General features: G+C 35.5%; 1 protein-coding gene across 2 annotated transcripts; it reads left to right on the forward strand.

Moving 5' to 3' along the window:
• Nucleotides 1-204: 204 nt before the first annotated feature.
• On the forward strand, nt 205-16,786 carry LOC125855398 (vacuolar protein sorting-associated protein 26A). 2 transcript variants are annotated; one of them, XM_049535119.1, is made up of 12 exons: nt 205-304; nt 541-586; nt 833-907; nt 2,595-2,669; nt 2,788-2,860; nt 4,144-4,188; nt 5,937-6,048; nt 14,866-14,932; nt 15,481-15,525; nt 15,760-15,815; nt 16,104-16,279; nt 16,369-16,786. In XM_049535119.1, the coding sequence occupies exons 2-12, from the start codon at nt 584-586 to the stop codon at nt 16,545-16,547; spliced, it is 906 nt and encodes a 301-aa protein (XP_049391076.1). In that variant the 5' UTR covers nt 205-304; nt 541-583; the 3' UTR covers nt 16,548-16,786. The 2 variants fall into 2 exon arrangements, with proteins under 2 accessions (XP_049391076.1, XP_049391077.1); XM_049535120.1 differs by having other exon boundaries at nt 221-388.
• The last annotated feature ends 8,027 nt before the right edge of the window (nt 16,787-24,813 follow it).

Here is a 24,813-nt window from a genome sequence, read left to right on the forward strand (position 1 = left end):
TTTTCGTATAATTTTTGAATATCTAAATTTTTTGTTTAAAATATTGAATTAATGTTATCTAATTTATTTTTAAAAATTAATCAAATTAACTTTTGAAAAAAACAATATGACAAATAAAAGTGAACGAGAGATCAAAACATAGTTTCTTAAGCCAGTTACCATCTAAAACGTGATACATATAAATAGAAACGAACTTTCTAATTAATAATAATAGTAACATTTTCTTCCAGTGTGCTATACGGTGCTTCTCACCATTTATACTCCATTTTACATCGCCTTCATCAGATCTGGTCGTCTCTTTTATGTATGTATCTCCTTCATCTTTTGTCTGCTCAGTTCTTTTGGTTCTTCCTTTATTCTTGCCTCTTGCTCGAATTCTGCATCTTCGGTATGTTTTTGTATTTGATCGAACTGAATTTGGGGGTTTCTTGATTCGTTGGAGGCCCTTATTTTTTGGGGTCTAAAGTCACTGCTTTAGGGTTTTGATTTCATTGTCTTACGCTCTAACTTTTAACTAATCTTGAACTATGTCATTTGCAGATTCTTCTAAGAGGATTTTGGTCCACTATTCACCTGTCTTAGCATGGTAAAGTTTCACCAATTGCTTATTCTTGTTGGACATATATTTCTTATGCAAACATATATGTATGTGTAATGTAATTACCTATGTGTGATGAGTAATTGGCCTTTCAATTTCAACATCAGTTATATGCCCCACATTCATATATGCGGTTTAACTTAATCTGTATGCAACCTAAATGCATAAATGCCAAATTTTAAGACAAATGCCATGATTTCTGCCCTTTAAAATGATTGGGACTACTTCTTGCAGAATTATATTATTGGAGCGTTCAAGCCAGCATGCAACATCTCAATCACGTTTGGTGATGGAAAATCCCGCAAACAGGTAAGTTATCAGTCTCTTAATACTCATCATGTTTATAACACTTGTCGATCAAGATGATGCCTTTGGTGGATATTGATGAAATAGTTTCTACAGTTACGTGTAGCAACTTTAGCTCATGAATGTGCTTATTATTTTTATGAATCTTATTCTATTACCTGATCAGGAGCTTTAGTCACGTTAGTAGAAACACTTTTGTCTTCAGTCATGTAAGACAGCTAGTAGGCAGAAATTGCTCAATATCAACTTCACAACCTGGATGGGAAAAAAGTAGCTGAGATACTATATATTCTTTGTTTCGGCTAATAGCAGTTTGTTGTTCCATGAGATATTTCCCCCCCTTTGATGATCTATATGCTGCTAATTGGTCTTTTTGCTTAATATAAATTAATCGATTGTGTATCAAAGCTCACCCTTGTTGCTTGCTGTCCATGAAATTTCATTTAATCTACTTTGGTGCACTATTGTTATATGACAAAACTATCCCCTCCGGCCCTCCCCCTAAACAACAAAAACTATTTTTGCATGACAAACAATGTAATTATCAGAAAATAAGGACATGAAACCTCCTTGTTAAAGATAGTCAAAAATCATTAAACCACAAACCCAGTTTATACTTGTGCCAAAAGAGAAAAGGTGACATAAGATAATGTATATATAATGTCTATGTGATGGAGAATATAACTTAGTTAGTAACTTAAAGTCAGGGAATTGGATAGAGTTGTTCTTTAGAGGGAGTAGTATCAATAAGCATGTTACATTTTCCATTATTGGTACACACCCCCAAAAATATTTAAAAAGAGAAGTTTAATATCAAAGTCCAGATCAGATGAATGCTGTAATTATGTGTCTAATTAGTGTAAAGCAGATGTACTGTGAAACAAGATGTACTGCCTTAAAATATGCATGTAAATAGATGCAACCTATCTCCTTTTTAAAAAATAAATAAATTTATTTATAAGAACATATAGCTAAGTAATTGATTAAGATTGGGCACCTGCAAGAACTAGGAAAGTAGCAAAAACTCTTCAATACCTCCCAAATACAAGTCAACTAATCTCTAAGGTAAAAGGAACAGGAAACCCAACAATAAATCCAAGTGCAATATTTTCTTTATAAGAAAACCCAAGCAACTACAAGTTGGTTGTTGTGTTCACACTTATTCCTGCGGCAGTTGACAGCATGAGGATGCAACCGATCATTGCACTTGCGCATATCATCTTGTCCTGATTGTATTTCCTAGCCAAAGCCATCAACGATGGCTCAATGATTCTCACCATGAAGCCTTAGCACTAGATGTAGAGTTGATTTTTTCTGGATGTTGTAGTCCGCCAAGGTGCGGCCATTCTCGAGCTGCTTACCAGCAAAAATCAGCCTTTGCTGGTCTAGAGGGATTCTTTCTTTGTCTTGTATCTTGGCCTTAGCATTGTCGATAGTATTGCTGAATTCGACTTCCAGAGTAATGGTTTAACTGGCCAGAGTTTTCACGAATATCTGCATTTTCACGATGAAATTTGCCTTCTTCCTTCAGCTCCTCCTTGCAACCTACTTAACTTATCCGAAAAAATAAAAAATAGAAAAGAAAAAAAAACAGGTGCAACCTATCTCAACTGAAGAAGTGTCAAAACAAAATTGGAGACTTGTTGACTCTACAAGTTGACTGCTTGCTTGGTGTACTATTTTCTGTTAGGTCCCCTTGAAGAAGGAAAATGGTCAAACTGTTATGGTCCCACTTTTCCAAAGTCAAGAAAACATTGCTGGAAAGGTATTATTCATGTAGCATACTAATGATTCTGATAATACTCTTTTATATGTTACTTGTAGAAAAGTATCTATTTGTTTCAGGACATTTCTTTGAGAATATAGTTTCATTATGGCTTCAGATTTCTGTAGAACCAGTATCAGGAAAGAAGGTTGAACATAATGGGATCAAAGTTGAGCTTCTTGGTCAGATAGGTGAGCTTTGACTCGTGACAATTTTAAACAACTTTTTATCCGCATGCGATTTGCAGTCTCGTGTCCTCGAATCAAGTGCACAGATTGCGAATGAAATTACATTGATCTTTTCTAATTTGAACTTCACATATCAATATACCCAATCTTTCTGCTATCTGCTTTCTACTTTTTTTTCCTTTTCTGTCATTAAGGTGTTCAAGGTGGGTTGGACTAAGGTAACCACTTTGTGTTACTGGCAATCTAAGTAAAGGTTACGGTGAAAGTCTGTTTATCTGTAACATAAGTAGCATGCTTCTTGCAATCAACCTGAGAAATGAGTGCAGTTTTCAGTCCATATGCTTTAAATCTTCATAGTCAGTTATCCTATATTTCAATACATACATGCTTCTTGCAATCAACCTGAGAAATGAGTGCAGTTTTCAGTCCATATGCTTATATCTTCATAGTCAGTTATCCTATATTTCAATAAATAAGCTTGGCTATCTCCTTATTTTACCCTTGCCACGTCATTCATGGTTATAATGTTTCATTATGTGTTTGGAACCAGTTTGACTTTCAAAAAAGGAAGAACTAGCTTTCCAATGTAGGTTTTAGAGGTGTGTTTGGATTGGCTTTTAAAAGCAGCTTATAAGCTAAAAGCCATAAGTTGGGAATACCCAACTTTTAGCTTATTTTTGTACTTTTTGGCTTAGTTGCGCGGACTCTTCACTTTTGATGCCGCACCCGTCTCAGATTCTCCAAAAATACACTACTTTTGGCAAATCCGACACGCACCCGTTGACACTTTTGAAGAGTCCGAGCAACATAGCTTTTTGGCCTAAAAGTAAGTGCTTAAATGCACATTTTATCTTTCCCAAACACCACAAAAATAGAAAAGGAGCTTAAAAGCCAAAAATACTTAATTTAAGCTAATCCAAACACCCTTTTAGTTTGATACAACTATTTCGTTCAGGTAAATTTTTGGTTGCTGGTATAATTGTTCTATGTGTATCTTCTTTTAACGGCTAGACTGCATTGGACAATTTGAACATCTGCTTGACTTATCGAAAAGGGAAAGCAAGCTTTCCTTCTTGCAGCTTCTCACTTGTACGTTCATGTTTCTGCTGCTGTAAATTTTTAGTTCAGATACATGTGTGATTATTTGTTGGTATAATTGTTTCATTTTCAGTCCTTATCTTGCTATGCAGCAATCTACTTATTGTACATCTGTGGTTTTCTAATTTTTTTTCCTGATATTCCTGCTATGGAGAATTAATTCATGTTGCAATATTTTTCTTGTCCAGAAATGTACTTTGACAGGGGGAACTTTTACGACTTCACCTCCCTTGGTGAGTATTTCATACATGATGCAAGTGGAAACAGAAGAGATAAATTTATTCCTTAGCTGGGTGAACCTGTAAAAACATGCTATATTGGTTTTCTTGTTTAAATTTGACTGTTGCTTCTGACTTATGAGCTACTGTCAGGTCAGATTATGTTAAGTTTCTAGAGTGTATGGGTATTCTAGTATGTTGATTTTTCTGTGAGTTTCCATATTTCCTGTTCATGGGACCTAGAAGAGTAGTCTAATGTTTCTCTTTTCTTTTCACTTTACTTGTCTTAGGAGTTGACTCATAAGCTGTAGACCCAATTTTATTTAACTTTAAATTTAGCTGGACCTGGAATTTTTTTCAGGTTCTCAATATTTTAGTTGCTTCATAGTAGAGCTATGTTGCGCGGACTCTTCATTTTTGCGGCCAAACCCGTTTCGATGCGACACTGGTGTGGGCGCGGGTGCGGGGTGCATGTCGGATTTGGTCAATCCGATCCGGATACTTTGACCAAAGCCGAGAAAGAAAATGGGGAAGAGATCAATTTCATGGCCGGCGAAAGTTGACGATGACGAAGTTGTCACGTCTAGCTGCTCCATGGAAAAGAATAATGAAGAGGCAAAGCTTACAAGAATAGAGAGAGAGCAGACAAATCTTTTTTCTTGTACAGAGGAGGCGAAGGGGCTCCATGGGAAAGAATAAATAATTCAAAGTTTTTTTTCTTGAAAAAGCAGAGAGAAAGCTTTTTTTCTTGGAAAGGAAAAAAGCAGGCTAGGGTTTCTTGGGAGAAGAAAGGGCAGCACACAGAACTTTAATGAATTGCACTACTATCTAATTTAAGTTAGACTCTCTCTCTCTCTCTCTATATATATATATAAATGATATTTTTTTTATAATAAATAAAAGGAATTATAATTTTTTTAAAATTAATTAGTAACAAGTAATTAATTTATACTTTTAAATTTATATATCTATAATTGATATGCTTTTAAGTATAGCATTTTACAAGATAATTATTAGTATTATTATTATTATTATTATTATTATTATATTTTATAATATTGAATAATTTTAGCCGAATCCCCGCACCCGTATCCATACTCGGATTCGCACCCCCAAATCTTAAAATTTAAATTTTGCCGAATCCGACTCTCGGATTCGCATCCGTCTCGGATACCCGCACCTGAGTCCGAGCAACTTAGTAGTAGAGGATGTAGAATCAGGATTAATTTCTATTATCTTTGTACAGCCACTTTTGTTCTTAGGTTCATTATGCAGCATTCCTTTAGTGGTTTTTCCTAGGAAATTTAGTTGAGGTTGCTAGACTCTCTTTCCCCTATTTCATCTACTGCTTTTCTATTACTCCCATCACAGCATTGTAGTGGTGCCAGGCTGCCCTGTTCATTCTTTTGCTTGAACCTTTCCCTTTGTTCTATTTATCCATGGTTCAGAGACAACTTTTTCAGAGACCCCAAAAATTTGGTGTTCTTCCATTGCCAATTGTTGCATGTTTACCTCTTAAGTTGTGCTACTTATACTTGTCTTTGCTGGACTGCAATACGTTGATCATTTTCAGTTTGAGCTGTTGTCTAGGGGGTATGCAAGTTTGGTATTAGTGGGTATGCTATTTAGGTGCTACAAGTTATTTGAAATAGAATGCTCAGATCTACTGCTTTGACATCCATTTAGAATCATACTTCTTCTTTATCACTGGTTTTCTTTCCTTGTATTGCTTCATTTACTCCATTTAATGTTTATCCATGTAGTCCGAGAACTGGATGTTCCTGGTGAAATTTATGAAAGGAAAACATATCCTTTTGAGTTTTCAACTGTTGAAATGCCCTATGAAACATACAATGGGGTTAATGTTCGACTTAGGTAAGTTTCTTTTGTTTTGGAACCTTGCAGCATATATATGATACTTTTATCTATAATGTTTCTTTCTTGCTTTGTTTTGATGAAGTGACAATATAATTGTTTGTTTCCTCCATTGAGATTTATTTAGTACTGTATATAGATTTGAATCTAGACTAGTGATCATTCCTCTAAGGTTGGGCATCATAAATTCCTGGTTTATTTGTCGCAGTTTCCCATTTTGGATTAATATTTATGAGAACTATCAATTAATTGAAGCTACAATTATTTGTTTTCAAAAAAGATTGCTAATACCTAGAAATCTATGGTATTAGTAATACACTTTTCAATACACAATAGAGTGTATAACTAATGCAAACATAGCATGAAAAAAGGTACCAAACAAGGTGCTACTAATACACAAAGCTAATGCAAGCATTATTTTTGTTAATACACTCTACCAAACGACCCCTTAGAGTTCAACGGAAGAGAACTCTAATCTCTTGCTTTTTGCTGAAATATGACTTACTCATTTCTAATTCTTATGAAAGTAGGAGACCTAAATTCTATTCCAAACTAATAACTATAGCGTAACCTAATCCTTATGAAACTATGAAACATAAACCCCATTCTAGAATAATAAACAAAGTTACTTAAATTATAAATAAATAATAAATAAATCTACTTAAAAATATAATTAAATACTAAAATTAATTGACTTCCTCGCATCCACAACATTACTCCCCCTCACGTTGAAAGTGCTTGTCCTCAAACTCAAATTTCAGGCGAATCATTTAGAAGATCTGGAATAGTATCAACTTAATTATCCAATTCCATCCCTAGCCAATTTATCTTGAAGTTGGCATTGATAAATTTCAATTCTATCAGCTTGTTGAAGCTTGACTAATTCGCATCAAGTTGTAACTTTCATGAGGTCTAAATCGCTCAAGAAATTGTTCACAACTATGTGCTCAAATTAATGGGTTGTTGATACCGTTAAAAGTAGGAAAATTCATCTTTGCATAACTTGGTACTATCGAATGTGAATTACCACTTGTTGGATGATTCTTATCACCTAGTTGAATAGGTGGTGTATTGCCTTTAGTACTAGGAATTGTTGATCTATGGGTTGCTGGTTTTGTGGAGCCAACTCCCAATCTAGACAATTGTTCTTGGATGAGTTGGACAATTCTTTCACCGAGACGTTCCATTGCTGCAATTGTAGAGTCCATTAAGGTTTTCGTATTGGCACGTTCTTCTTGAAATCTGGAACTGATCTCATCGCTCATTGTGTTAGGCTCTAATACCAAATTGTTATGAATCTTTAGGGAAGGATAGATTCACAAGTCGATATAATAAATTCAGCTCGTTAAAGGGAGGCTGAATCCTTAGAGTTCATTAAAAGAGAGAACTCTGATCTCTTCAGCTCTTCAAAGGGAGACTGAAACCTTAGAGTTCAATGGAAGAGAGAACTCTTATCTTTTGCTTTTTGCTGAAATATGACTTACTGATTTATTCATCAAAAGCCCCTTTAAATAGGAGTCTTATTACAGCAATATGAAGCCTAATTCTTATGAAAGTGGGAGACCTAAATCCTATTCCAAACTATTAACTATAGCTTAACCTAATCCTTATGAAACTATGAAACATAAACCCCATTCTAGAATAATAAATAAAATTACTTAAATTATAAATAAATAATAAATTAATCTACCTAAAAATATAATTAATTACTAAATTAATTGACTTCCTCGCATCCACAACACCCTCCCTGTCTCAAGCAAGTATTTATGTTTACTTTCAACCACACCATTTTGTTGTGGTGTGTAAGGACAAGTCTTTTGATGGACAATGCATTTTGACAAAAAGAAAGAAGTGGCTTCATTGTCTACAAATTCAAGACCATTGTCTGATCTGATGTTTTTCAAGGTGGTGATAAATTGATTTTCAATCATGTAAAGGTAAGTCTTGATCATTTGTAGAGCATTGCTCTTACAACTTGGCAATTGTGTCCATGTGGATCTGCTATGGTCATCCACCATGGTGATGAAATCTTTGTAGTTATCATGAGTAGGCACATGGTAAGGTCCCCACAGATCCACATGTAATAGCTCAAACACTTTGGTGGATTCAGTGGTTCTTTGGGAAAAGGGCAATCTAGTTTGTCTTGCCATAGGGAAAAGTGAACATAAGAAAGATTGTTTGCATGAAAAACTGGCAGGTTTCGAGGTTATGATTCTCATTTTTGCAAAAGGAACATGACCAAGCTTATTATGCCACAACAAATTTACATTGTGAGACAAGTGAGGAGTGAAAACAGAATGTTCATTCTTATTGCTTGAAATGGAGTTATTTACATCTGAAAGTAAATGACATGAATGAAGAGAATGAAAAGAAGATGCTTGTTTATTTGCTACAAAATTTAAAATGCAGAAGCAAGAACGTCAACATTGGTAGAAGCATCAGCAGTGGAAGTAGCACTACCATTTCCCAAGCATCTTGAACACAAGAATTAGATACCATCCCTACACTTACCAATCTCTTGAGGCCTTTTCATGGAAGGGGCCTGCAACAAACAAGTAGTATCAGCAAACAAGACAATGCTTTTGAGGTTTGCTGTGAGGGAATGGATGGAAATAAAGTTAAACTTAAAAGATTGCACATATAGCACCTTATGCTAGATGCTTTTAGGTGTAAGTATCACATCTCCTAATTCAATTACTTTCACTCTATATCTATTAGGTAGGCTTATCAAAATAGGATATGGCAAGGTCTTAATGTTGGTCATCGAAAGTCTGTTAAAGGACATATGATCCGAAGCCCCCAAGTCTAATATCCATAAGTTAGATTTTGATTCAAAATGTCTACATGAAGGTTTGCCAAAATCAATTGAGGAAGTGCAAACCACAATACCTGTAAAGTTCATTGAACCATTTCCCAAGTTGAGGTTGTTTGTGTGTTCTCCTAAACTGTTCATCGGGAAGTGATGCAGCATAGTCATAACATTACCATATTGTTCCTTGGACATGTTAATGGGTTGATCATCCTCCTTTGTCTCAGGTTCCTCCCCTTTTGCAAACAACATATCGACTGGCATCCCATGCACATTTGCCACAATGCATTTTCCTTTATTGTATCTATGAGGTGGATTATATTGATGTGTTGGATTACGTTGAAATTCTTAGTGGCATTGAACTTTTGATTGGGGGTTTGGTGCGGGATATCCAATTAGCTTGTAGCAATTTGCCCTTGTGTCCCTCGTCCTTTTACAGTAATCACAAAACAACTTAGACTTGTCCACATAGTTTCACTTGTAGAGGTTTCCAATGTTACCATTAGAGAGGTAATTTGGGCTATGATTGGAAGAGTGCTATCCTGAAGTTTCGTGTCCCAGATGAGCTAGCATCGAGTGCTGCAGAATCCATGTCCATCATGTTGTTAGGTCGAAACTCCCTTTGTTTCTCCTCTTAAATCAGAATTGAGAAAACTTGTGCCATAGAAGGAAAGGGAGTCATCATTAAGATGTTCCCCCTCACTGCGGTGTAGACTTCATTCACCCCCATAAGAAATTGAATTTATCTACGATCCTGTTCTGCCTTGTGTGAACTTTCCTTCGCTCCACACACACAAGTGTAGGTACACTGGTTTCTGTTGCTTAAGGTGCTCAATTCCTCCCATAATTTCTTCATTCTCAAGTAATATGTAGTGATGTCGAGATTACCTTGAGTCAAATCATTGATTTCCTTCTGAATCTGGTAAAGCTTTGCCTTATTAGTCTGATCATATCTGTCCTCGAGCTCTCTCCATAATTCCATTGAATCATTGACATACTCTACACTATCTCTTTAGACAGAGAGTTCAAGATCCAGGAAGTCACCATGTCGCTGCATCTCTCTCACTGCCGGAATTGGGGGGAATTGAGCTCTTGTTTCTTACATTCTCCATTAATAAAACCTAATTTGTTCTTGTCAAATAGGGCACGAAGAATACTTCTTCTCTAGGATCGCTATCCCATTCCATCGAAGGGAACTGGAACTATCATTGTACCAAGACTATCGGAAGGACGCATGTACAGTGGATTGCTGGAATCAACTTATCCATTACCATTTCCACTACCAATAGACCTTTCGCGTTGCTCAATCGCCATGTGGATCGATCGAAACAATCAAATTGACTGGATATGGGAAAAATCTAGTTCAAAACCTACAATTATGGGTTAATCACGACCTTCGACGACGAAGGTTCGAGAAGAAAACAAACAGAAGAACCTGGCGCTGACACCATATCAAAAACTAAGTTGAAGTTGTTGTAGATGCAGCTAAGAAGCTATGCAGAAATGGCTCCATAAAAGCACCTTTGAGAGATATTTTGGAGAAGATGATAATACTCAACTTCATTTCTGAGAGAATGTACTTGAATGTATACACATTACTAGTTCCTTAGGGCATCTCCCGTCCATAACACCAAATTTTACACTATTTTAGTGCGAACCATCTCCAACTCACTACACTAAATTTTAAACTAAAAAATAATATTTTCGTTATATTCTTCTCTCTTTAATATTATATAATTATATTTTTATCATTTATATTTTCAAAAGTTTTATATAGTATAAATAATAAAAAAATAATCAAAAAGAGATTTGGTATTGATGAATAGTCTTACACAATTTGGTGTAACACTATTCACACACTAAAGTAGTGTAAGAATTAGTGTTGGGTTGGAGCACTAAAACACCAAATTTGATACCAAAATATGATTTGGTGTTGGGTTGGAGATGGTCTTATACAGTTGTCAATTAGCTGTCAGTAATCTAAATCACTAATTACTTAACTGTGTAACAGACAAGTGTAACAGACTAACACCAGCACTATCTAATTCTAGCTATAATTAATTATGCTGACTCAACATGTATATAAGGCTAAGTAAATCTCAATAAGTACAAATTCTAAAAAAATAACACCAAACTGTCAATAGTAGTATCTCTTTGCAGTGATGTAGCTACCTTTGATATTCAAGGTTTTCCTAATTCTGCAACTATTATCTTGTTGTCCAAGCATTCCGAAAACCCAATTGAACAAATGTCCTAGCCATGCCTAGGATTCACTCTGATGTAGCCCTTGGATCCATCTAGTCCATAGGGCTCTTTCCTTGTTCAACTCAACTCTACCTTCGGAATTTCCTTTGCAGATGGATTGTCTTTGTAAAGGTATTGATTCAGTTTCCACAAGAACGCTAGATGTTAGTGAGTGTAGCGTGCATAGTGTGATCTCTAGAATAATATATATTTTGGAGTCAGGTATTATGTAATGACTTAGTCTCTCGAAAGTTAGTCATGCTATATACTCCTTTCGTCCTAATTTATGTGAAGATATTTGATTGGGCACATAGTTTAAGAGAAAAGGAAAGATTTTTGAAATTTGTGGTTTAAAACAAGTCATCAAAATTCCTACGCTATAAATCTTCTCATTAGGGGTAAGATTGTAAGTTTAAAGTAAAATTGTTATTAAATATAGAAAAATGTCGTTATTTTTGGGATTGACTAAAATAGGATAGAGTGTCACATATATTGGGACATGAGAGTAATGAGAACTAGTGATTAAAAGTTCTCAATGAAGGAGTGATTTCCATGCCTTTATCCAATGGATGTATCTTTCCAAAGATCGACTGAAAATTGGGATTAGGATGAAGTGGAGCACCTTCTTTTGAAAGTTTATAGTGATGACTTCATGTAGTTATAAAATGGCATGCAAGGACATGAGATGAGATCTCAAGTCTCATTTATTTGTACTTAATGGAGGTTTGAATCTGAATGGTTCAAACCTTAGGCCATTAAGTGCATTTGTTTCAGTAAGATTTAAGCATTTAACTAGTGGTTTTTTGGATTGACTTTCTTTAAGTAGATATAAAGCTAAAAGCTAAAAGCCATAAGTTGGTCATACCCAAGTTTTGACTTTTAGCTTATTTTTGTACTTTTTTGAATTGTATCTTGATTCTATGTTTTTGGTGTAATCAGATTCGGTCTAATGATCCTGTATCTATTATTGATGTGTTAGATTCATTATAGACATGGGATCATAGGATTTGGATTTACTTGTAAATATGGCCCTAGTACAGCCCATGTACTGATCTGTTTCTATCAATAGACACAAAGTTACCAGTTTCAAAAAAAACAAAGTAGGTGCTTAAAAAGCACTGTCTTTCCCAAACACATCCAAATATAAAAAGAGAGCTTAAAAGCCAGAAGCTATTTAGAATAAGCCAATCCAAATACCCTCTAGGTCTTTATCAACCACAACCACCACAACCATTGTCAACCACCATTATCTCGTCAACCATCTCTGTCATCACAACCACCACTAACAACCACCATCATTGCCAACCACTACTGTCAGCCATACCCCACAAACCTATCACCTCCATCAATATAATTATATCCATTGCCGCCACCTCCGTCACCATCACCACCTCCACCACCACTATGACCAATCCCTACTACCAACCAACTTCACCATCCTAGCTAGTACCGCCGCCAATTACCACCATCACATCATCAACCACCACACATTCTTTGATCACCAACGTAGTCACTATCGTTACCACCTCCACCACCACTATCAAACACTACCACCACTGCGATCAATCCCTACTGTCAACCACCCCCACCATCAGAACTAGCACCGCTTCCAACTACCACCACCACATCGTCAATCACCGCATTTTTCAGGCTTTACCATCAACACCACCAACCAATTTCACCATCACAACCATTGCCTAATTGATTAAGGGCATCTCCAACCCTACTCTCTATTTCACTCTCTAAATATAGAGTTTTCTATTTTTTCAGACAACCAACTCCAACCCAATTCTCTATTTTACTCTCTAAAAAAAATCTTCTTCTCTCTCCTCAATATTATATTATTATTTCTATTTCATTTTTGTTTTCTTATTCCATGATATAAATCTTTTCATTCCTTTTTCCAAATAATCATCCTATATAATTTCATGTTATATAAAAAAATATTTTTTTTGAAATTTTTTATTTAATATTAAATTATATTTTATTCTAAATTTCTAAAGAACAACTACGAATAATTGAAAAAAGAAATCAACAAGCACAACCACAACTTCTCTAAATCATACACTAATTCCTTTTTTCGAATATCGTTAAATCTAGAAACGACCTACCAGATTACTAAATTATTGTTGTGATTTTTAAAATTATTATGTTATGCATTGTATTGTATTGTTATCCTGTATTTAAATTATTATGTTGTGTATTATATTTTTTAATTAAAATTTTATCTTATCATTTAAATTTTGTGCATTCTTCATAGTGAAAATTAATAATAACATCAAATTGTATCACAAAGTGACGAAAATTAAAAAAATATTTAAAATATTATTAATTTGAGATGAAAGTAGTATATATAAAATTAAATATTTTTTAAAATGTTATATTACATTTAAAATGAATTGCAAATATTAGAGATTTAATTAATAGCCTTATATGAAAAATAATATGTTAATTACAAAATAGTAGAAATAATAATATAATATTCAAAAAGTGAAATAGAGACTATGAATAGTAGTTCTCCAAATTTGGAGAACTACTATTCAACTCTCTATAATTGGAGAGTAGAGGGTAAAATAGAGAGTGGTTGGAGAGGACATTCTCTATTTTACTCTCCAAATATAGAGAATGGAGAGTAAAATAGAGTAGGGTTGGAGATGGTCTAAGGAAGTAAAGAAAATAGTTGAGTGAAGATGAGAATGGAAATTGGAGATGACAGAGTGAGGTAAGAAGGAAAAGAAGTACAGGAGGTATGAAGCATTTCATTTTGTGCCTTGCATCCAAGGGTGTGGCTGAGTGGTCAATGAAGTGGGGCAGAATTATGAGTTTAGCCTTGTGATTTTTTCCTATTTGTCTAAGCCTTGGTGGACAGAGTTATCCAATGCTTGTGCTAGTGGGTGGTAGGACGTAAACCGGTGGATTAAGTTGAAGCGTGCACAAGTTTCCCTGGACATCATTGTCACTAGGAAAAAGAATCTTTTTATGCCTTAAATGGAAGTGTAAGAATAAGATTTTTTATTTTGAAAAGGTGCATTTTGCATCATTTTCTGCTAGGTTCTTTCTCTCATCTTTAGATAGATTGTTTTCATTTTCTTATAAATAAACTAATTTTATCAGAATTTTCATTTTGGCATAGGAATCTTTTTCCTCATATTCACCTAAAATTGGATGCTTTGAGTAGTTAGTAAATGTCTTTATCCTAGGCATCTGAGAACGTTTGGACTTTGAACATTGACTGAACTTGTCAGTGTATGTTAAACCTGTTCTTTCATTATTAATCTTCATTTACTTCTTCCCTCTGCATCTCTCTTTCTTTACATGGAAATCAAGAAAGTTTTGTTTGGTCGTCCTTAAAGATAGAGCTAATTAGTACCTCAAATGTCTGAAAGTGAGGCAGTTTACTGAAAAAACTCGTATTAGCCAGAAGAATATGAAGGAACAGTTAATTAACCAAAAAGAGAAAAATGGGCTATCATTCTACCATTTTATTGAGGTCTTGAAAAGGGGTGACGTAAATTTTTAAAGAGCTGAATGGAAGATAGAATTAATATTGAGGGAGGTATTCCGAAATTAAATCACGGTGAGTTGAACTAAAGACTTGCCATTCTATTTGTGCAGTGTAGGTGTGCCAATTATGTTTTCTAATTTGTTGTTCCTGGTAGTCCTTGTTTGCATGTTCTGGCTGAAATGTTTGTCTTGTCAGCAGCTTGATAGATCTTATGCCAGATTACTAACAATAATTTTCTGGGATTTTGTGCTGGCTTTAGGTATATCCTTAAAATTACTATCAGCCGTGGTTATGCCGGTAGCATAGTTGAATATCAAGACTTCGTGGTAACATTCTCTTTCTTCCTTTCATATTTTGTCAATCTTAAATAGTCGACATACCTTACGATGTCCTAATTACATATGTTTCTTTCTTTCCATTTCTTGAATTTTTAGAGTTACTAAATCAATCTTGTGTTCTTGGTTGCTATATCAAAAAAAAAGATAAAGGATATAGATACTGAGTATGTTGTTGTTGTTCTTGGCATCTTTATCGAACATATACACCCTTTCAATAGCCTACGCTCACCACTCATTTAGTGTAGCACAGAATTTGATCATCTAGTCTAGTAGCCTTTACCTCTTTCCTTTGAATATTAAGGACATTCAGAATTCATCCTTCATCACAAAGAAAAAAGGAGTCTAGGGCATTTTGGTGGAACCACCAAAAAGAAAAAAAAAATCGGGAGAAGGAGCAGGGTTGGATATCAGATAATAGTTTCTGCATCTCAATCTCTTTTTCTAGTTAGTTTCCAATTTAAATCTGTTTCATGGAGATCTCGAGTGTAACTATATTGACTATTTACTGAGTTATTTATCTGACTTCTTTGAATCAGGTGCGCAACTATAGCCCGCCTCCATCAATCAACAATAGTATTAAGGTAGTATTCCTTTTTAATGTTTTTTACATTTACATATAGCATTGTCACAGAGACATGAAAAGGAAAGTAATTTAAACAGCTTGCTAGGTTGGGTGTAAACGACTCAAAAGTTTGATTAATGGGCATGGTACTTGTAACAAAATGGCTGACATGGTGATTATATTGAGACATTTAGATCTGAGGAGAATTGCACTGCTAAGGGTGCTTATCGGTTTCTATTGTTTAAACTTGCAGATGGAGGTCGGTATTGAAGATTGCCTCCATATTGAGTTTGAGTACAACAAAAGCAAGTGAGTAAAATGTTAAAAATATATTGTGTTTGGATTTTTACACTAAACACCGTCTCAATTATTACAATGTTGCAATCTTTACTGAAGTGAACTAACTCTTGGTTTTAGATGTTTTGCTTTAGCACGAGGGGAACAGCTTTGGTTTAGTTAGTGTGTGTGTTTGTGTGCTCTGATCCTGAAAAAAAAACATGTTCTATATATGTTGGTTGTCTGTTTTTTTTTTTTTTTGCATGGAAGCATCTATTGATTGTAATTGCCTTTTCTAATGTGTATTATAATTCATAACAGGTATCACCTGAAAGATGTTATCATAGGAAAAATATATTTTCTCCTTGTAAGAATTAAGATAAAGAACATGGATCTTGAGATTAGGCGCCGAGAATCAACAGGTTCTGGGGCAAATACCCATGTTGAAACAGAGACACTGGCCAAGTTTGAGTTGATGGATGGTGCTCCAGTCAGAGGTATACTCTGTCATCTTTTAGTAGTTGAGCAGTCATCTTCTTCGTTGACTTGTGGTTATATATTGTTGATATTTGTGCTCGATTGACAGGTGAATCAATACCCATTAGACTCTTCCTTAGTCCATATGAACTGACACCAACATACCGCAATATTAACAACAAATTTAGTGTGAAATACTATTTGAATCTTGTTCTTGTTGACGAAGAGGACCGTCGGTACTTCAAACAGCAAGAGATCACGATGTTTCGCCTGGAAGAAACTTCCTGAATGAATGAAGAGATATTGGCACTTGCTATTCTGCATCTATCTTTGTATTCTGTGATTTCTGTATGCGACTGAGATGGCCGGTCTCCCAAAGGTGCTAGAATGTCTTTTTATTGGTAGATTGCGACATCTGGGAGAAGATACTTGCATTTTGTATAGAGTAGGCAGTTGTGTACATGAATATTGGAGTGGGAATCTCTAGTTGATGTTTTGAAATACATGGGAAAGGGACAAGTGATCAAAGTTAAACCGCAATAAGGAACCTGCTTTAGCTCGTACTCGTTGATGACCTGGATATTTTGATCTTGATTGCTACTAATTTTGGTGTTGTCTTGTTGTTTCCTTACTGCTTTTCTCCAACAATGGCATGATTGACTTCCATTGTTTCCTTGCATCTATTTTGTGTCCTTTTCTAGCGTCCTATGAAAGATGTTCCGTCAGGGAATCGCGAGTACCATTCAATTGATTTTGTATTTTGTTGTTTCAACATGTAATTTAGTGTCTGTTTCCAGCTGCCATAAGCCATCTATGGATGCTTTTAGTATTTTCTTATTCGTGTGCTCGTAAATTTAGTTATGCTATTCTCATATTAACACAGATATGAGTTTAAATGAAGCAACATGAACAATGTGGATTCATTCAGTTGTTTCAGATGGCCTTACATAGGAACAACACAAGATTTGCCAATCCAAAAACGTAAATAATTTAAATTTTGTTAGTTCATTGAAACTAGTGGGCATTTGAAAAATACACGCAAGTTTCGCTAATCAAGATAGATAGAATTAAGATAGTACCTAAGTTATGTCAGGCTTGACATAACTTGTGAACAAAGCAAGATTTGTCAATTTAGTAGTACTTGCGAGCAATTTAACAAGATAGAATGAAAATGTATTAAAGTTATGCCCCTAATTTTTTATTCTTGCATGTGTATAGTGTCGAATCCATATTTCACAAATTCCTTAAAGGAGACTATTTTAAATAGTGAACTCAAACGATCAATTCCTTAAACATTTCTTCTGCATAATTAGTCCTTGAATTTTGGAGTGGTTTTTTTTTTTTCACTGTGAAATGTTAACCATTTTAAATGCTGACAATTTTTTTTATAATTGGAACACAACAACCCCATCTTGACAAAATTTCATTATGTGTCTCACATAAATAACATTAATTTGTATCAAGTATGAAACGGTCACCATCAGCAAGGCAATTTATGTCTATTGATCCACAACTTATATTAAAGAGGATGAATTACATTGTTTATAAAAACTATAAGTAACTAGTTATGTATTAATCAATCCTTTCAAGTCTGCTTGACCCTATGACAAATTTCTATAAGTAAGGTTTTTTCAGAGTCTTAGCGGTTAAAAGGTTATTTGTAAATTGTATTGGTGGAAGATAACATACGTAGAACTAGTTGAGGTGCACGTTAGTTGGTCCAATACCACAATTATAAAATTTGTTAACTCTAACCTCAAACCTAATTCGTTTAGAATGAATTAGATTATATGAGTAATCTTGATTATACATAAAGGACAATTTGATGCACTACTCACCCCAAATGCATTATATGCAGGGTTCGAGATAAGAACACCACTACAAGGGATATAAATGTATTATACATGAATTGAAACTCGAAAAGGGGAGAATCCATGTAGTTAGCATGGATTCTGGTTAATTTTAGATTGTCTACTGTCTACATTACTGGGAGCATCACATTCATGCAGTGAAATCATAGCCGGATTGAAGATTTGCATTTTTAGTTTCGAGTTTGAAATTCTAACACAATTTATTTGATTTACTGGATTCAAAATATATTATTTATATTTATTTAATGAGTAATTTAACATACATATAGAGTTTGAGGTAAATATATCGAGTTCATATGAATCTCTAACAAATACATTATATCCCCTCAGTGAAACTATGAAACTTGTTTTTCCTTTTTTCTATTAGGAAATCTATTTTTTGTTTTTTTTTTAACAAAAATTGTTTTCCTAAGAAAAAAAAGTTTTTAAAAAATATTTTGACCAATCAAACATGAAAAAATTCAAGAAAAAATATTTTTCCTCTATACCAAACGCACACGTTCATGGTGATTGCTTGAAAATTGATAATTAATTCTGTCATTGAATTGGTATCGTGATACTAGCCTTTAAAGTTTTGTGAACGCTTATACATTTTGTAAGATATCCAATATACATATTTTGTTATTTTGAATGGTAACAAACATGTTTATGTGGGATATAACAAGTGAATACAATCAAGTGATATAACTAATAAAGTTGTATATTTATTTTTTATTTATACATATAAGTGAAGGTCAATTGGCAAACTGATACAAGTGAAATAAATGACTTCATATATACAATATCACAGTCTCTAAGAAGCCTTTATTGAAATCAGAAACTGTACAACTGTCATATAGTCAGGACAGGACCCTCACAAACTCATATTAGACATATTCTAAGTCCAGAATGAGGTGACATAGAAGTGGAGTTTACCAAGTATATTACTGAGATGACTGGTGTAACACCTCAGAAAATCTAAGTCTAGATCAGATCATGGCAAGTTAATTCTTTTTTTACAGAAATTGGAATCCACAAGCAGCATCTACGGACTATAGATGGAATCACGGGTCGTAGATGAGGCTTGTAGATTAACTTCAGATACTAGGGGTTAGCTTGAGTTTTACGAGTCCAATTTACGGCTGATAGACCAATTTATGGGCCATAGTTATACTCATAAACAAGTCCTGAAACGTGTAATTTTTCTGAGTTTTACAAACCATGTTTACGGCTTGTAGTTGAAACTACGGACCATTAATGGGCCTCGTAAAGGAACTTCAGAAATTCAATATTTATTTTGATTTCCATGAGAGGTATCTATGACCCATAGATCAATCCACAGACCGTAGATGGCCTCGGGGAACATGGTCGATGCCAATTTTCTTTGAGGATTGTTTTGATTTTTTCCCACTCTTTTACTCCCTATGCTAGATCATTATGGCCTATACTAAGTGAGATTAAGGGCAATTTAGTCGACTAAACCTCCCCATTCACACCCCAACACTTAGAAATCAAATTCTTTATGCTCAAGGTTCCTCTCAAGCAAGAACTAGGGTTTCATAGTTTCACATGTCAGTTCAAGGATTCAAGCTAAGACTTCAACCCCAGGTATATGAGATTTCATTAATGAGTATTCTTTCACCCATTGAGTCCCAAGAAATTCCTATATTTTCAGATGTGGAATTACATAAAAATCTTAGGGTTCTTATATTAGCATGAATCTCGAAGTAATTCTATTTCTCTCTCTTAGCAGTCTATAAGCATATGTTTTCTCATGATTTTCAGTAGGTTTGTTAGACTATATTTTTATGAACCCTCAGAAGACGTAGAATTGTTATGTTTCAGTCAGTATGTATGGATTTTCATGATCAGTTCATGTTCAGAATTTTCAGCATATATGCATGAGATGCTTTCAGATAAAGTTTCTATATTTATGTACCATGCATTCAATATTCATGAGCTATTCAATATTACAGTTGATATAAAGACTTGTTTTATTTATTAACATGTTTTAAATTTGGTTTATTACTTATCTATTGGTAGATAGTTGGTTCTCCCACTAGGGTAGGGGTGGGAATTAATGTGGGTTCCACTCATGGAGGTTTGGATCGTGACAAATTTAGTGTCAGAGATCTAGATTCATTGATCTCGTCGTCCAGAAAGTGTCTAGTAGAGTCTTATGCAATAGTACAGAGATGTATGTACTTTTTCTTCTAGAGGCAATAAGACTTAGGAAACTATCTTTTCTCTTCTTCACTACATTTTATAACGTGATTCAAATTGGTATCTGACGATCCAAATTGGTATCTAACTTCCTTTGCTCTTCTTTTCGCTGATGGTTGATACTAGATGCAATGGACTTGGGGTACCAGTTCCAGTAGGGGAACAATCAAAACAAGGGTTGCATTAGAAAAGGAATATGAAGGGGCAGAAGAAGGGGAAAGGGAAGAGGGAGGGAAACACCCACCAAGGGTGGTGCTCGATCAGTGGTTAGTCCTAGGTAGGCGACCCCTCCCCCACCCTCTATTAATGTTTAACAAGAGGTTGAGGTGGATATTGAGGAGAATGCTAACCTATGGGTGGAAACACATGTTAGGGGTACATGTTTTCCTCCTATGTCTTCTCAAGTGGTTCAATATGTGTTGGCATTTCTGAGTGGGTTGGCAGGCAACTGAGCCACTCCCACTGTGTCGGCTACTCAGGCTCCAAGTACTCATCGTGTTTCTACTATGACACCTAAGATGGATGAAACTTCAAGTAATAACACATTCTTCTATCCATTATTGGGCCCTATGATGACCGGAACAAAACACTAAATAAGTTTTTGAAATTAAAGCCTCTAGTGTTCCACAATATAGAGAATGAGGATGTGTTTGCATTCATTTTGGACTACTATGAAAGGTAGCATAAGTTGGGCATTATACAATAGCATGGGGTTGAGTTTGTTACCTTCCAATTGTCGAGTGAAGCCAAACCTTATGTCGAGTGTCATTCATCAGCTCTGCCTCCATTGACTTGGACTCAGTTCCTTACTCTATATCTAGAGAATTATGTACCTTGAACTCTTGACGATCGTAAGAAAGATGAATTTTCTGGCTCTTAAGCAGGGTAGCATGTCTGTAGCAGCATATGAGGCTAAGTTCCATGTCTTGTCTCACTACGCTACTCAACTTGTGGACATCGAAGAGAAGAGAATCCACCTTAATGTGAAGGGTCTGAAAACTGAATTACAGGTCTTATAATGCACATAATTTTTGTAGGGAAGAGCTTCAATGAGGTGACCGACTATATGACGAAATTGGAAGATGTTAGGCAGGTTGGGAGGGCCAAGGCATTGGCTAAGGTCCAAAAATGTGGACAACTTTCGTGGTTCCTATTCCAAGATTCTTCGTTAGCAAGTGTGTTCATCATTTGATCCAATCGGATTTACCAGCTTCAACTGGTGGTTATTCTGGGCTCACATAATAGTCTCTAGCTCAAGGTGGTCAAAGAGCTTCTTATTCATCAGCCAATAAGCACTTACTTGATCAAGGATGCTTCAACTGTGGTGAGAGGGGTCACTTTAAGAAAGAATGCCTTTATAAACATGTAGGTAACTCGATATAGTATCATACTAGAGCTGGAGTTCCAATAGGTAGAGGTGGTACTGGTAGAGGAATCCCACATGATAGGGTAAGGGGCAACTAAGGAGGTAATGGGAACCGAGGAAATGGTAATGTGGAGAGGGGAGCAGTGCAACTAGGTAGAGGGGTTGCCCAAAAATAATGATAGAGCTTAGTGTTACGTCTTCCCAGGTAGGCTAGAGGCCGAGGCATCTGACACCATGATAACAAGTATTATTCTTGTATGTGACCGAATGACTCTTGTCTTATTTGATCCGGGTTCTACTTTTGCATATATATGTTAAATTTTCTTTGAGACTTGACTTGTTTGTGATATCTTTGATGCCCATATTCATATTTCTACCCTAGTTGAGTAGTTAGTGGTAGTAACATATGTATGTCGTGCTTGCTCTATGATACCTCTGGGTTGTTAGACTTGGGTAGATATTGTAATTTTGGATATGCTAGACTCCGATATGATCTAGTGTATGACTTGGTTGTCACCTTATTGTGTTGTGCTAAATTGTAAAACTAAGACAATAACCCTATAAATCTCGGGTAAGGTTATATTAGAGTGAGAAGGTGTGTACATGACCAAGCCAGTAAATATCATATCTTTTTATTCAGGATAAAAGGCTAGTGAGGAAGGGTTGTTTGGCCTACTTGGCGCACCTTCGAGATGTTAGTGCGAAGTCCCCTTTTTTGAGTCAATCCTAGTAGTTTTAGAATTTCAAGAGGTATTTCCTACAAATTTGCTAGTATGCTTCCAAATAGAGATATTGATTTTTGTATAGATTTGGAGCAGAGAACTCCCCCAGTCTCTATCCCACCTTATCACATGGATCTGATAGAGTTGAGGGAACTCAAGACTCGATTTCAGGAACTCTTAAATAAGAGATCCATTCATCCCAGTATTTCCATTTGGGGTGCTCCAGTCTTATTTGTGAAGAAAAATGATGGTATTATAAGAATATATATAGAATACAAACAGTTGACCAAGGTCATTATCAAGAATAAATATCCTTTACCCCACATAGATGATCTTTTTGACCAGTTGTTGGGTGCTTCAGTGTTCTCAAAGATTGACTTGAGGTCAAGGTATTATCAGTTAAATTTCAGACCTGAGGACATACCTAAGACAACCTTCAAGACTCGATATGTGCATTATGATTTCTTGGTAATGTCCTTTGGATTGACTAATGCACTGACAACTTTTATAAGTTTGATGAATGATGTCTTCAAGACATTTCTGGATGCCTTTTTCATTGTGTTTATAGATGATATTCTGATCTACCCCAAGAGTAAGAAGGAGCATGCAGAGAACATTCGCATTGTTCTGGGTATCTTGGGGAAACATAAATTGTGTGCCAAATTTTTTAAGGGCAAATTCTGGTTGACGTTGATGGCCTTTTTAGGGTATGTTGTTTTGGAAAAAGGGGTTATGGTGGATCCCCAAAATATTGAGGCAGTTAAGAACTAGGTCCGACCTAGCTTTGTGACTAAGTTTAGGAGCTTTGTTGTCTTTGCTAGCTACTACCAAAGGTTTGTCAAGAACTTTTCTTTCATTGCCGCACATTTGACTAGGTTGACCCAAAATGAGGTATCCTTTGTGTTTTCTGACCAATGCGAGGAGAGCTTCAAAAATCTCAAGACACTTTTGACTACAGCCCCTATCCAATCATTGCCAGAGGAAGGTAAATACTTTATTGTGCTTTGTGATGCTTTACATTCAACTTTGGTAGTGTGGCAATACTATCCTATGGTGTCAAGTGTGAGGTGTTTATTGATCATCGCAACCAGTAACATGTGATCACCAAAAAATATTTGAATCTAAGGTAGATGTGGTGAATGTAGTTGTTGAAGGGTTATGACATAACCATCCAGTACCATTTGAGTAAGGACAATATGGTGGTAGATGCATAACAGTTAGCATGGGCAGTTTGGCTTTCTTTGGGGTGTTTAAGTGACCTTTTGCTAGAGAGATTTAAACTATAGAATCCAAGTTCATGCAGTTGGGTATTTCGGAAAAGGGAGGAGTGTTGGCCAGTATTGAGTTCAAGGCCACTTTTATTGAAGACATCAAGATCAAGTAGTTTAAGGATGAGCAATTGAATAAGCTTCAGAACAAGGTGGTGTCTGGGGAGGCTCCGGATGCCACATTCAACACCGGCAGGGTGCTTAATTTTAGAGGGTGGATTTGTGTTCCTCGAGTTGATGAATTGGTTCATAAAGTTTTGGTAGAATCTTATGTTTCACAATATTCGATTTATCCGGCTGTAACCAAGATGTATGGAGACTTGAGGAGACTTTATTGGTGGTTTAGAATAGAGAGGGACATAACATAATATGTTTCTAAGTGTCAGAATTGCCAGCAAGTAAAGTATGAGCACAAAAGGCACTCCAGACAGCTTTAGAGAATCCATATTTTTTAGTAGAAGTGGGAAATGATAGCCATGTCCTTCGTGGTGGGACTCTTGAGACCTCGGGGAAGTGTGATTCAATTTGAGTTATCATTGATAGGTTGACTAAATCAGCCCACTTCATTCCAGTTAGATTGGATTAAAACTCCCAAAAGTTGGCTAAGATATATGTGAAAAAATAGTAAGCTTGCATTATGTGCCATTTTCTATCATTTTAGACCAAGGTATGTAGTTTACTTTTAAGTTCTGGGGGCAAGATACATGAAGAATTAGGAACTTAAATTACTTTCAGCACAATCTTTTATCTATAGACAAATGTTAAGTCGGAAAGGATAATTCATGAGTTGAAGGACATGCTGAGAGCATATGTGATTGACTTTGGGGGCCATTTGGATCAGTTCTTACCGTTGTGTGAATTTTCCTATAACAACGATTATCACTCCAGTGTAGAAATGGCCACATTTAAGGCACTTTATGGGAGGGGATATAGATCGACCATAGGGTGGTTTGAGATGGTACATGTGAAACCTTTGGTTGTTGAGTGGGTGAGAAAATCTGAAGAAAAGGTAAGGGGAATCCAAACCATGTTGTTGGCAGCTTAGAGAAGAAAGAATAATGGAGATTGCAAGGTAAGGGATATAGCATTTCAGGTTGGCGAACATGTTTTATTGTAGGTGTCTCT

Source organism: Solanum stenotomum, chromosome 2 (genome assembly GCF_019186545.1).
Source record: "Solanum stenotomum isolate F172 chromosome 2, ASM1918654v1, whole genome shotgun sequence".
Classification (NCBI taxonomy): Eukaryota; Viridiplantae; Streptophyta; class Magnoliopsida; order Solanales; family Solanaceae; genus Solanum; species Solanum stenotomum.

Bases quoted from the DNA above. Each gene is read 5' to 3' on its own strand.
- LOC125855398 (XM_049535119.1), top strand. The intron at 2,670-2,787 runs GTATTATTCATG...TTATGGCTTCAG, and splicing joins AAGAAAACATTGCTGGAAAG to ATTTCTGTAGAACCAGTATC. The intron at 15,526-15,759 runs GTAGTATTCCTT...TTAAACTTGCAG, and splicing joins CAATCAACAATAGTATTAAG to ATGGAGGTCGGTATTGAAGA.